Below are 15,048 nucleotides of genomic sequence, written 5' to 3' on the forward strand. Positions count from 1 at the left end.
TTGAATAGCCTGCTCAACTTTTGACTCGCATTTGTTACATCACTTAGCATCGTCTCGGTCCTTTCTAAAACTGCTGAACTAATATTGGTGTTCCTCTTTATTTTCCAATAGAAACTTGGGTTGAGGACAAGCTATGAGATAACCACTTAATTACTTGAAAATGGTTTAATCTAACCAATGAATCTAAAAGTTTAAGATGATTGCTATAGTGAATACTTAACCAGTAGATATCAAGACTCAACAATTCGGACTCAAGAAAAAACAACAACTGGTAGATGACTTGGGTACACTCATATACGTATCAAGTTATAAAAATAATTTACAGATTATGTGCAACCTTCTTTGCAAATTAAACAGCATTGTCTGTATTTGGATCACACATTTTCACTTTGTGTTTTTTCGATTGAAAGAGGCATGAAATTAGGCCGAGCAATAATGTTCTGATGATCACTAGAAGATTGTGAGGACTGACTCTAATCATTGCCCGGTCCTCTATTTACAGGCTGACGGCGGGACCTGAAAGATGCACATGAATCTTCCATTATTAAATCCAATGTGATATGCAGAATAATATGTTAAACTGAAAAAAATAAATCAGAAGCTTCGGACTCTGTCCAGAAAGAATAGTAGTACTGTCACCATAGTTCAATCAATGATTACTACAATCTAGATATCGAATTACCTGAAAGTATATCCATTTTACATATAGTTGTAAAATTATATATTTGTACAATTAACAACAAATGATATGAAGAGCAAAACTGAAGGTAGCCGTCCAAGCCATCCTGCCTATAACATACCATACCACATCCGGAGGATATGGATCGGAAGAGCATTAGACAAGTGCCCCTAACAAGATTCTCGGAATAGCTAAACAACCAATCCTTCAAACCGTCACATGATTTTGAGAAGCCGAAAAAAAAAATGGTGATTCATTCAGCACACTGTCCAGTATCACAAAATAATGTCCAAGTACTTATTTCTGCTTAAGAGTACACCATCAAACGTTAAAGTGTTTCCCTGCGTATCTCAATATGTTTGAGAAGAAATGTGCGCAGACAAACTGATCTAAATTTCATCCATATATGTTTCAATAATCTCTGAGCCGTCTGAGGACAACTGGACAAGTTGAGATAGGGTGGAAAGAATTGAAAGACAGACCTGATAATAAATAGCAACATCGAGGATGCACAAACACAAGAAGATGGAATTGATAACGTTGATGCAATACCACAAGTTGGGGTAGCAGAACATATAGTTACTGATGTTGTTGCATTGCTTCCACTAGCTGTGGAAATGCAACCAAGGCAACCTTTGAATGCTCCGCAAGCAGAGGTTACAGCTACTAACTGCTCTCTAGCTGTTGAAAATTTTGTTTCTCCAACTCTGTGTAGTCTTACACACTACATTGCACCTCCACTCAGAGTAACTATGGCTGAAAATACAATTGTGCCGCAAGAGAATAGCCGAGCAGCTGATTCCTATTCTCCCATTGCGAGGACTATGAAGAGTGGAGGTTTAGAGCCCGATTCCTCTTCAACGATGAGAATGGCTGAGTTCAATTCTTCTTCCACTACTGGAGAGGGAAACAGGCTCAAATTATTGAATGAGGCAAATTCACTGCTAAGATCGGTTAATTGGGCTGACCTCGCAGATGATGATGAAAATGTCGAGGATGGTAAAGAACCATGGCAGAAGATAGCAAAGAAAAAGTATAAGCCTGCATGGATGTCTCAGGAGCAGGTTGATGACGAGGATAACTCACAGGATGGTGATGAACCATGGCAGTTTCAAAAGGAGAAAAGAAGCAAGACAAAGGGGAAAGATGTGGATCTGACACCTCTTCCACCCAGGGCAAGGAAAATTCCAACAAGATATAAATGATTTACTTTTACTGGAAATACATATGGTTTAGACTTTGGAATGAAGGTTTTATCACCTTTATGGAATTAATTTTTTGGTTTCAAAGTGGGAACTTGATCCAGCCCGGGTGCTGCTTAACCCCTAGTTTGTAAACTTTTATTATATATAGTATATTCATATTTTGCCTGCAAAAAAAAATAAATAGCAACATCATAATTTTCAAGAGAGAATGAGAGCTGAGAGAGTAACACTTCAAAAAAATTGACCTTTGACTTTCATGTACGTCAACTACTTTTTCTATTTTCTTTCCCTTACGGCTATACTGTAATTTGCGATTTGCCATTCCCATTAATTAATTGCTCTTACCGTTGACAGAAGTTGGAAAGCTGACTCCTGAGCAGGAACGGGCTAGAGCAACAGCCAGAGAAGTGAGTCACATCCTCAGACAAAGGTTGATCACTTGACTGCATTTGCATAAACAAACATGCCTTAAGAAACTAAATTTCTAAATAACTGCAAATAACGAACATGGTCAGAAAGTATAAGGCTATGATATCATATATGGACACAGGGTGATACGGGAACTGAGCGAACTGATTCTCCAACAGTCCAGGTATGCCATCTTCATTCCAGGACCTACACATTATACTTACCTCCGCATTCCTCAGTCACAGACTCAAGACATGCACATGTTCATCCTAATACCATTGCTTGAGAATTTAGGGTAGAAGTGTTTTGACATATATTCAAAGGGCAAATTCTTGAATCGGATGTTGACTTTAAGATTAAGACAGTTTAGCCAGTTGAATATGTCAGAGAAGATTTATTCCACTTCCGGACGTAGAATACCCATAATACCCTTCCACAACATTTATATATGAAGACATTATATCTCATATGTACGATATTATGTAGTGCTATAACATTCGTATTCGTATGTGGTGCTGTTAAATGACATGTTTAACTGAACCAAATATGATCATAGTAAGACATTGTAACTCATTTGTACAACATTATGTGGTGTTGTTAAATTTGTATTTGGATAACCTAAAAATACACGCTTAATATGGTTTTCATCCATATTGCCACTAGCTACTACTTCAGGTCTTTCTACAATAATCCAGTATTCATCAAATGTTCCCATCTCTACATGACTTTTCCACCAAAAGATGGCTTTCATTCTCGAATAATTCGTATTTGGATAACCTAAAAATACACGTTTAATTGAACTAAATATGATCACAATAAAACATTGTATCTCATATGTACGACATTATGTGGTGATGTTAAATAACACGTTTAACTGAACTAAATATGATCATAGTAAGACATTGTATCTCACTTATACGACATTATGTGGTGCTATTAAATTCGTCTCATTCTAGCTATTTGAGAGCTCTTTTTTCTTGGCTTTTTTAATCTTCATTACTGTTGTAGAAATTTATTCTGAAAACGAATATAAAAACAACATAATAAAGAATTAATAAGAGTATTGGTGAGAGAGAAAGAGAAAGAATAAAAGGGTATAAACGTAACAAAATATTTGTTTTTTGTGGGGGCCATATCCGCAGTTGGAATAAAATTTATCTGCCACATTCAACAGACTAAACTGTCTTAATTTTAAATTCAACGTCCTATTCTAGCATTTACCGATATTCAAACGGTGCACAAGTAAATAACATAACAGTCACCTTACATTCCATCATTTTAATTCTAGAAAATGCTCGAGTGTTCAATGTATAGTACTAAAATCTACTTATCCACGTCTAACTCATGAACTTGATTTAAAATACTAAGGTGTCATAACAGTTAGGTTTAAATCATTTCAGCACAAACTCTAAGCAGACTCAAAGAATGATCTGCTGAATTACCTTTACTGAAAATATTAAATGCTTTTTTATGGTCCAAGGTTTTCTACTCATAATGGTTGATGCCCTTGAGTCCTTGACAAAAATAAGGGTCAGGTTTTTTTCTATATTTTTCTCTCCCCCATCGTGGTTTGCTTTCTTTCCAAGACTTTCTTCCCATTGTGGTCTTTCCAGCATAGCACAACACCATTCTTTCCCCCATACCTCCATCCCATTGGCAAAATAAAGTACACCCCTATCTAATTCAGCCATTTCTGTGTTTGTATATTGTTGTGAACATATTGATACTAATTGTATTTGTTTGTGATAATTCATTCCTTGAAGGCTTGAACAAACCAATTGGGTGTATAGTTATTGACATTAAAGTGAGGTATCAAGAAATAAACAATTATTATGGAGTTAAGCGTTTGTGTTGATTGATTTTTATTTTTCAATCAGTTGTAGTGAAATTGGCCGCTTTCGCTATAACTTCTAGCAATTGGGTATGTTATATGTTGGTCTTTGAAGCATGTGACTTAATTTGAATAAGTGTATATCGTAATTGTGAATTCAATGTTCAAAAATAACAACTACCCATATCATCTCCAATTTAAATGAGATCAAACCTAGTTTATTTTCTTTTTATTTTCTTTTTCAAATTTTTTTAAGATTGAATTTTCAACAGATTTGTGTTTTGAACATTAAGTTGCTCACTTGATTTCAACAAATTGAAATTAAAAAATGTAAAAATCACGAGACAATTTTTTTTTCTTCGAAGAACCAATGAAGGGATGAAAAGAGTGTTTGGGGCGTGGAAGAAAGAGATAGTAGAATGAATAAGAAGGTGATTAATAAGAAGAGAATCAGAGAAGTGGAGAAAAAACATGAGTTATTAAGTGACATGGGACCCAAATGATGCAATGCTTTGAGATGTTTTCATGTTAAAATTCGGAACCACTAGATTGAGATGATCCAAGAGTCATAAAATTGAGTTAAAATTGAGTAAAAATTTCTTGAGTCCCAGGAACTGGACCCAAAAATAAATCGTCCCTTTACCATGTCAATATCCATAACAAAAAAAAAGCATATATAAGGCCATAATGGTGACTTTTTATTGTGTAAGATAATCCCCAAATTCATATTGAATAGTTATCAACCCACAAACTCAAAAAGGAGAAATTCACTTACAAATGGATCCTTGGATTTTTCCACTTTGGAGATCCAGAAAATTAGTCTAGAGGACTTAGTTATAAATATTTAGTAGTCCTAAGACTCCTCTTAAATTTGTTTAGAATTTAATACCCCAATTTGACCAGAATATGGAACTAACCACCTGTTATCCAACTTTACCAAGAATAGACGAAAATATCCTCACTTGGAAACAAACATAACCGACTATCTACCGAAAGTAATATAGTGGGATACAAAATAAAAAATTAAATTTCACACAAAAAAATTCACTTATAACTACCGCCTTCACATTTAAAAATGCATATAATGAAAAGAGGGCATCTAGGGTGCATCGAGTGTATGAGTCTTGCAGAATGAGAGCCCTTGACAATACTTCTTTGCTTTTGCAATACACCAAGATTTGTGCCTATATGAGTGGCCCATATGCTATACGCTGAGTACACCCTGCAGACTAGCTTTTCGGTAATGAAAAAACTAAAAATATTATGTCTCCAATATTTTGTGGAGGCATTTGACACTAGTCGTTAAGTCTAAACTCCAAACCACTAGACATTAAACCCAAAATCTTTATAAACTAGACCCTAAGCCTAAACCCTAAACCTTAAGACACTAAACCCTAACCCCTATAAACTAGACCCTAAGCCTAAACCCTAAACCTTAAGACACTAAACCCTAATCCCTATATTCTAAATTTATAAACAATAAACTCTAAACCAACCCGTTTCATTTAATAGTAGTTAATCAAACCCACAAAATAAATAATCAAATGCATTTTGTATCCTCAGATTTTAAAATGCGTGGTGTGTATGCATTTTAAAATATATAGGTTTATAACGTGGTGCATCTGCATTTTAAAATATATAAGTTTATAACGCAGTGCATCCGTGATTTTAAAATATATAAGTTTATAACATGGTGCATCTGCATTTTAAAATGTATAAGTTTATAACGCCCACATTCGGATGAAAACAGTAGTAGTGTCAAATTTAACTTTTGGAGCAATACACGCATTTTTGCTAAATTTTATTCAAACCCAAAATCTACTCTTTTTGTTCTAGTAGTTATCTTATCTAAAAGTAGTTATCTTATTCAATCTTTATTCTGGTAGTTATCTTATCTACAAGTAGTTATTTTGGAAGGGTGAAAAAGAGAATAATTTATATTAAAAAATAACAGTGGCACCTAGTCTCGAAATCAAAAGCTTAGATTCTAAAGATTTTCTATAAAAAAAACACTTATGACGAATAAAAACAATGTAGGGGTATTAAAACCCAAAAAAATTATGGATAGGGCTTTAGAGTTGTTTTTTTTTTAAAATGAGACTCTCTAGCCCAATTTCTTGTTTGGAGATCTTGGAATCCCTTGTAAAACTTCTCCTCTCATTTCCAAGAACAAATGCACATTTGCAGATAAAAAAAAATAACTAGAGCTCCCAATAGAGAAATCAAAATGAACTCAATCATGACCGCCGAACCTAATGCTGCTAAAAAACAAGTAAATCTTAGTTTTATTCACCGATAAAAACATTAATCTGAGCCATATAACATATGTGTAAGACTAAATTAATGTGCTTGCTCAAGATGACGAAAAGGCAACCACCAAAACTTGGTGGACATATATATATGACATATTCAAAGAGTCTTTCCTAAGAGATTTTTTTTTAATGCTAAAGGGTAATTGTATTAAGCAAAAATGAAAAAATATACATATGCATACAGTGAGGCTTTGTGTAGGTCTCTCCAAATTAATTAAGGAGCATGTAGTAGGCTTCTAGGTGCCCTTCTAATCTTGTTTTCAAGACCAAGAGCCTGCAAGCTAGGTTGTTAACGAACTCTTGTCTGGTGTTGTTCATTGTACCACCTGACTTGTGGTACGCTTCCAATATAGCCATTCTAGTTTGTAGCCTCACAAAGCCTTCCTTCATTCCAAAGTCCAGACAATAGTGGACTTTTCGAAGGCCATTGTCATCCCATCATAAAACCAGCAAATATAACTCTATGTTTCTCCACAAAACTTCATCAAACCTACGAACAATTATTAAGAAAAAAACTCTTAAGCAATTTTTTTATATCAAACCTACAAAACCAACAACCACTCAGTTTTCCACATTTATTGTTCCAAACACATAGAGACAATCAAACATAAAAAATAATAATAAAAATAATAAAAAAAAACTCATATACCCAAAAGGCCAAAACTCAAAATGTAAATAAATTCATAAATAACCAATGAAGTATTTAAACAAATAAACAAACTGTATACTTATGAAAGTGATAGTGAAATATTATAATGTAACAAAACATGTATGACGTTGTGGGGTGTTTGAATTCAAAGTGAAGACAATAAATAGTATTGTTTAGAAACAAAAACAGTGAAAAATAAGTAAGAGAATAAAGAGAAGACTTGTACATTTTGAAAGCCAGTATAGTAACTACAGGAGAGTTTAATTGGAGAAGAGTCACTAGCGCAAGATGAGAGACTGAGTGAAGAGAACTTTGGGGTGGAGATGAGAGATTGTGGACAGTCGCAAAAACCTACCAAACAACATTTTGGGTCACATACTCCCTTGGCTCAGAACGTTTGCTCCGCTCACTTAACAAATAAGGTTCTCATACTCGCATTATCTCCAAATCATTGTTTTCTCTTAAATGTCCTCTATGAAAAAAAAAATAGCGTGGAACACACTTGCAATAAGATTTCATGTAAAGTTGCTTCGAACTCTCATTTCTCTATCATATTTGACTTCAATGATGAAAGGTGATGAAAGGTCTTAATCGAAAAGATGAAAGACTGAAAAAATGATAGAGAATATATGATTTTGCATTCCATTATATTTGTGATGTATGCAAAATCAAGTATAAAATGATCGGAATAATTACATCTTGAAATAACAAAAGATGCTCAATAATATGTGCAATCTAGAAATGTTAAAGAATTGAATGCGAATGAATACTTGAAGTTCACACAAAAGATTTTGCGTGTACATAGCAATATTATCTATGTTATGTGAAGGAAAAAAAAAACAATACAGATGAAACTCAAACAATGCATATGCAAAATTTGATTATTAGTCTTAAGGAAGTATGATATACTTAAGCATATTTTCATATAGTCTTGATGCCTCTAGTTCCATGAGGCGTCACATGATGGTATTCATTCTCAACCACTAGATTTATGGGCGCAAGCCCTTCTTGGCAACATCCATACATTTTGTTAATAACTGAAAGAGCGTGTTGTTAAAAGATGATAATTGAAATACAATTACCACACAAAATGTTGTGGGAAAAAAATAAATAGATAAAAAAAACCCACAGAGATCAAATATTTGACTCCTCCAGTTCCACTAGGCGTCACACGATGGTATTCATTCTCAACCACCAACTTTATCGGCGCAAATCCTTCCTGGCAACATATGATCCGATCCATAATTACTTCTTAATAATAACCGAAAGAGGATATTGTTGAAAAATGATAATTGAAATACAATTAATACACAAAAATGTTGTGGGGTAAAAAAACAAACAAACAATGAAGATCAAATATTAAAGACTTGAGAAGACAAATTGTACGACAGTAGATTAGATTGAACGATAGTAGATTAGTGCGTATATTGCCTCGTTTATGAAAAACTAACACATTTTTACGGGAAACAAAATAATATCCACTTTATACAACCACATGGTTTTTAAGTATATTTTGTAAACCTAATACGTACTCTACTTATTTACCAAGGAAAAATAATAATAAAAATAAAATAAAAAATATTCTACTTATTATTCAACATATAAATTATTTGGTACATCACGATCTTATATATTTATAAGTACTCATTTCTTCTTCGTTAACAACAGGGCGGATCTAGGGGGACGGTAGAACACCCAATTTTTCTGTAAAAACAAAAAATACCAGTTATAATAGTGTATAATTCACTCAAAAAAAAAATATTTGTAGTGTATGTTAGTTGTAGCAGCCCCTAATTAACAAAGTTGGTGTACATAATATTTTCTTAAGTGGAATTCCAAATATTTATAAAATCCCAAACCTTATTATAGATTTAGCCTATTATATCCTGTAGAAGATTTTGTGTTTTATCGTAAATTTCGTCTCCCGAGAAAAGTCAACACGTGGCAATAAGATTTCGTATAAAAAAAGAAAAAGAAAAAGGAGTCGAAGTCTCTCATAATAATCAGGAGGAAATGGAAGAAGAAGGAGAAGAGAGATTGATGGAAACAGAAAGACTTCAAATAGAACAAATTAGAGAGCTGGAAATGGAAGAATTAGAAGTCGAAGAAGTTGATTTCACTCATCACCAACTTTCTTCCGAAGACGACGACGACATTCCCAAGTAACAACAACTCCTATTACTTTATATATATATATATTATTTAATAATTTCCTTTAACTTATTATTTGTTTTTCAAAATGCAAGTGATCGTCGAGACGATGGAGTGGCAGGAGGACCATCTACTGATTTTACATTTGACACATGTTTGACCTCATTACATACATATCTTGGTGGTAAGCGTCCCTACTTCACTTACTACTATATTTCAGAATTTAAATTTTATAATATGTTCGTGTTGCAGAGGTCGATGAAACTCATCACCGGGTTGCTTTTTTGGAAGGTGGTGCTATTTTGACCCTTCCAATGTTTTACCTTGAAGGTAACTATTAGTTCCAATGTTTATTCTTTCATAGTATTATTACTTCTTATCGATTAAAAAATGTCGTAATTATTGTCTTTTTTATGCCTCAGGGGTTGTTCTTTTTCCTGAGGCTACTCTTCCTCTGAGAGTCATTCATCCTAAATGCAAAGCGGCTGTCGAAAGAGCATTAAACCAAACTGAAGCTCCCTATACGTTAGGTGTGGTATGTGCCTGTCTTTTGGTTTTTTGTGTGAGTCTTGGATTTATTCCCTTTTGGAGTTTTGGAATGAGAAACTAAATAATATTTTCAATTTAGGTCCGAGTTCATAAGCGTCCTGACGAGACAGAGCCGAGTTTTGGAACTGTTGGTACAACTGCAGAGGTATGTGATCCTGTGTTTGTTTGAGTTATCTTCTATATACACAAGGAGTGCATCTTCTATGTGTGTTTCCCCCTGTTGGCAGCACCTTGTGTTAAATAGGGTTTTCAATTGAATATTTGGTTTCTTTAGTTTTAGTTACGGTCTTATGGATAAAAAAAGCACCTTGCATTACATAGTTGATGGTTGTGTCACTGACATTCTTATGTACACATAACAACCCCCGGCTCACCTTTTATATTGTTGAAGAGTGTGTGTGCTAAGATCTCTTGTCTCATATGCATCAAATTTCATTCTTACTTGCAAAGTTAATTTTTTCGTAAAAGTGCTCTCCTTCTATTTCAAAATATTAGGAATTACTTTAAATACTTAGTGACTTGCACTTGTCATCTCTTGAGTGATACTTGTTTATAACTTAGGTCCATAATTTGTAAATACATATGCGTGTGATGAGAAAGAGAGGTCACAGAATATATGTTTTAAACTTTATTAAACGTGCCAAGTGACTTCTCAGATTAGACAATACAAGAGACTGGAGGACGGTTCTGTGAATGTTGTTACTCGTGGCCAACAGAGATTTCGTTTGCGAAGGAAATGGTTGGATGTCGAAGGAGCTGTAAGAATGATAATTTCCAGCTAATTGTGTAGAACCTCCATATTCATTTTTTTGTTTCTTCCATGATGAATAGGTTGATTGATATATACAAACAATTTTCAGCCATGTGCAGAGGTGCAGATCATCCAGGAAGATTTGCCTGTAAGGACACCAAGGGATGCTTTTGGACAGTTGGCATCTGTTAGTAACTCATGGCTCCGTAGTCTGTCACATCCAGTGCCATCAATTAGATCACGTGCTCATCATGATGTTTACAGAAATGACACTGATTCAGATTCTATGTCAGAAGCAAGCTATGGGAGCGATCTGTCATCAGCTGAGATAAGATTACCTGAGACTGGAATTGATTCTGACCAAATGACAAACAGCGATGATGAGCAAGCTTCTGAGTCAAGCTACAAGTTGGGAAGATGTCATTTGGATCGCGCAGAAGGTTCTTTTCAGCATAATATCGATGAGAAACACACTGGAACTGATAGTGCTAGTGTGGGCACTACGATGCAGTCTATTTTAGGAAGACATGCTTCTAAAGGTGAACGGCAGAATGGCTGGTTCTCTTCTGGTACTGGGCATAGAGCTCCAAAGGCGTTTTTACCTCATTGGGTGTACCGCATGTTTGATTCTTATTGTCTTGCTCAAAGGGCTGCAGGTAATGTCTTACACTCTTACCCCATTTATATAACAGCCAACAATAGTTGTAGGACACCATTTAGATGATTATGCATGAGTAAAACTGCATTATTGCTATTGAATAAGAGAGGAAGAAGAAAGTCTGGAGAAAAAGAGAGTAAAGAGTATACGGCCATAACTAGTTTCGGCCTTCTCTCACACATCTTTTGATAGGAAAAGAAAAAGGTTTACATCATAGATACAAAAAAAAATTAAATTGTCCCGTTAACCACCTCAGAAATATCCCTTTGAACTTTAACACTATTCAAACTTGTTAATCCTACATGTGAGTCATGGTTAGATGGTATTCTCCTGGCGGGGCATTAGTTCATTACTTACTAAAACTCTTAGGCCCACACGTTTGAGACTATAAGGACAACAAAAAAAAGATGAATCAAGTCCCAACAGCTAAACCCATTACCACGTCTAAATACAACAGTTGGTCCCTCCTAGCTACTACCGGTCCAATTTGTACTTGCAACCCCTCCATGATCGATTAGAATGAATAGTGGGGCCATCGAACTGACTTAAATTCCTTTTCCCATGTTTAATTGCAACAAAGTCCTTTTTTGTTCAACAAGTTCATACATATTTTTCTGCATGAATGTGCTTTATAACAACTAAGATCTGTTGTATGAAACCTTTTAGGTGTGTATGCAATCAGGGTAAGGTTGTAGTCTCCTGGTGGGTCACTAAGATATTTGGTGGCCTTTTGATTTTTTTTTACTTTTTTCATTGCATATTACTAAAGCAGAATTTTAAGTTACAAGTGGAAAACATATGCAAACTAGTGGCTTCGTAGCGTACAAAAGCCCGCCAGTCAACGGTTGGCTGATTTCCTCGTGTTCTTGAAAGCACCTTAAGTTATTGAAAGTTCGTTTGTACATACTGGTAGCGCCTCATGACAAAATAGCATGTCCTTAGATACATCCTTCGTGAACAAAAATAATCGGCATAGATTCACTCTCTCAGTTTCTGTCATCTCCTAGAACTTTCTTTTAACAAGTTGTGCTAGTCTATTCTGGATTGCAGTAAAGTTCCTTGCTTGTCTTTATTGTTTGTTTGATGTATTAATATGCAAAAGAATGTCATCACTGGTCAGGTTATGACTTTGGTCGTAGTCAGTTCAAACACATAAATCAAGTCCACTTGCAGCCATGTTGATTAAAATGACTAAGCTTCATGACTCGACCAGTCACTCGCCCGGCAATGGGGTCTTGTCCTATCTGAACTGACAGAATGGGTCTATAAAGACCTTAGAATGCCGCTAGGCCTTCGGAACAGAGGTGGTTATGTTCATGCTTAGGACGATGGCTAATCCCATACACTTATATATAAGTTTAGACGGATTTTGTTATACAGGCGAGCCTAGAGGCTTGCTTTAGTGTGTTTCCAAAGGCAAGCTGTTAGATTGACATTGGAAACACTACCATTGCCTGTACATAGAAAAGAAATAAACTTTTCTGCACCCCATGTGCTTTTCTAAAAGCATAGTGACAAAAATCGGAGTAAAATCGGTAAAAAACGTGAAAAGTCGCATTCAAGGGGGTACACCAATCTAATTGCCAAATATATTCTTCTAATTTGGCACTTTCTCGAAAAATTGGCGAGTAAAAGAGAATAAAACAGAATTCGGTACGTCAGCAAGCTTAATTGATCACTGTAAAGTATTTGACTGACGTCAAACGTGCATTGAAAGCATAAAAGAGTCCTAGGGTAGTAGGGTGTACGCATGTACATGTAAATTGTGAGATGCCAAGATCATATACTTCTTAGTGGGTCAATTTGATATTGAAAAAACACTTGTACGCCAATCAACTGTAGAGACTCTACTATAGTACTACTATACCTACAATTCTAGTATATCTATTTATTGCAATAAAATATAAATTTTATTATAGTCTTCATTGTTTTGTATTTTTTTTCATAAGATATTAAGATAATGATACCGATTTTTTCACGAAACTTGCACGAAAATTTTCCAAACTTCTTGAATTGACCCCTCACCGATTTATTGCTGAATCTGAACTTTGTCACTATGTCTAGAAGTACAGTAGGTTGATTTATTTTTGTCTTTCCTTATTTTTTTGGTCATGGGAAAAACGATAACAATTATTCTACAGATATGTGGAAACAGATAATAGGTTCCCCAAGCATGGATGATCTTGTAAAGAAACCAGATCTTTTGTCGTTTTATATTGCCAGCAAAATTCCTGTCTCAGTACCTACAAGGCAGGAGATTCTAGAGATAGATGGAGTTTCCTATAGATTGCGCCGGGAAATTGATTTACTAGAGTGCTTTGACCGTGTCCGTTGCAAAACTTGTCAGGTATTGTTTGATCGTTGATCTTGCATAGTTCCCTTCAATATATTTAATTGTTTTTTTTATCAGTACCTAGTTATCATCATTCTTTTTTCAAATGAGAAACATGAGCCAAGGAAAAGTGTTTGTTAAAAATGAGGAAATGCTGATTGCATACAAGTTGATTGGCAAACGGTAAAAGTATGGGTGATGGCAAACACTCTTGACTTCTCTTTATTCTTTTTGGCTTTTCATCCACTTTTTATAATTGTGGATTTAATTTTTTTCTGAAAATTTGGGGCAACTAAACTACTTAACTGAAATGTGAAGAGTAAAAGACAAATAAAGATGTCTAAAGGTTAAAATTTTCTGTTTTCTCAGGTCTCCTTGTGGTACTCTAACGCGTCTTCTGTCCTTGCAGACTGTAACAGCGAAACGTAGTGATATGCTAGTGATGTCCACTGACGGACCTCTTGGTGCTTATGCTAACCCTCAGGGTTATGTGCATGAGATCATGACTCTTTACAAAGCAAATGGCCTGGCACTCATTGGACGTCCTGTTGAAGATTATAGCTGGTTTCCAGGGTAAGCGCTTAATTATACTCAATTCTTCGTTCTAAATAAAGTAGGTAGAAAATTTGTAAGTGTTGGAGATGTGCATTCGTTGGATTAGCTTCCTTAAACAACTTTACTTTACCTTTCGTCTAGCCTTTATTTCTTGAACTTCCGGAAACTAGGCTGCACAAAGTTGAAATAGTTGGGACTAACTAGCTGATATTATTAGAAATATATGTATAAAGAAAAATAGCAGAATTCAAGAAGGCTATTTACTTTGAACTGAGGATATTTATTATTTGGAGATTCATTTTACCGTGTTCAAGTGAAAAATGCAAGTAGCATATTGTTGCAGGTATGCTTGGACAATCGCCATTTGTGCAACTTGTGAGTCACAGTTGGGCTGGCTGTTTACAGCCATCAACAAGAAGTTGAAGCCGCGGTATTTTTGGGGGATTCGGAGTTCTCAAGTTGCTGATGTTTAAACCCGAAGAATTTACCTGCCTGGGTTCTCAACCCCTTCATCAACACCTACAGTATAAACTCTGTAAATATCTTACATGCATACAGCATTACTAAAGAAATTGTTAACTTGGAAAAGACTGCTACTGATGTGCTCAGTTTCTACTCTTTTAGGATCTCCAGTATTTGAATTTTGAACCACTGTTGTAACTGGTATGGTAGTCTTATTGTGAGAGAAACATGTGGATATAAGTCTACGTAACGGACAAAACTGATTCATTATATAGTGGTTCAGTCCAGATTTAGACATCTCCAACGTATCGGGAATGTTCAACTTTTACAGGCTACATCCTTCCCTAAGATAAATGAATTCTTCATTCAATAATTTTTTTGAGAAATTCACGCCAAAATATGACTTACTTGAGCAGTTGAGCTTTACTGATGTGCAGTGTATTGCTTTGTGTCAACTTAGTGATTTTCATGGATGAATAACCTCGTTGGAAATCATTTTATTGAAG

The 15,048-nt window shown here is 35.0% G+C and overlaps 1 protein-coding gene across 1 annotated transcript; it reads left to right on the forward strand.

The window, feature by feature from the left end:
• Positions 1 to 8,972: 8,972 nt before the first annotated feature.
• LOC147507424 (uncharacterized) lies at positions 8,973 to 14,839 on the forward strand. The gene is made up of 10 exons (XM_086600130.1): positions 8,973 to 9,246; positions 9,331 to 9,419; positions 9,488 to 9,565; positions 9,658 to 9,770; positions 9,864 to 9,929; positions 10,441 to 10,542; positions 10,645 to 11,191; positions 13,335 to 13,540; positions 13,935 to 14,098; positions 14,424 to 14,839. Exons 1-10 carry the CDS (start codon positions 9,098 to 9,100, stop codon positions 14,551 to 14,553), a joined length of 1,644 nt encoding a protein of 547 aa, XP_086456256.1. The 5' UTR covers positions 8,973 to 9,097; the 3' UTR covers positions 14,554 to 14,839.
• The last annotated feature ends 209 nt before the right edge of the window (positions 14,840 to 15,048 follow it).

Source organism: Coptis chinensis, chromosome 3, assembly GCF_015680905.1.
Source record: "Coptis chinensis isolate HL-2020 chromosome 3, ASM1568090v1, whole genome shotgun sequence".
In the NCBI taxonomy this organism is placed as follows: domain Eukaryota; kingdom Viridiplantae; phylum Streptophyta; class Magnoliopsida; order Ranunculales; family Ranunculaceae; genus Coptis; species Coptis chinensis.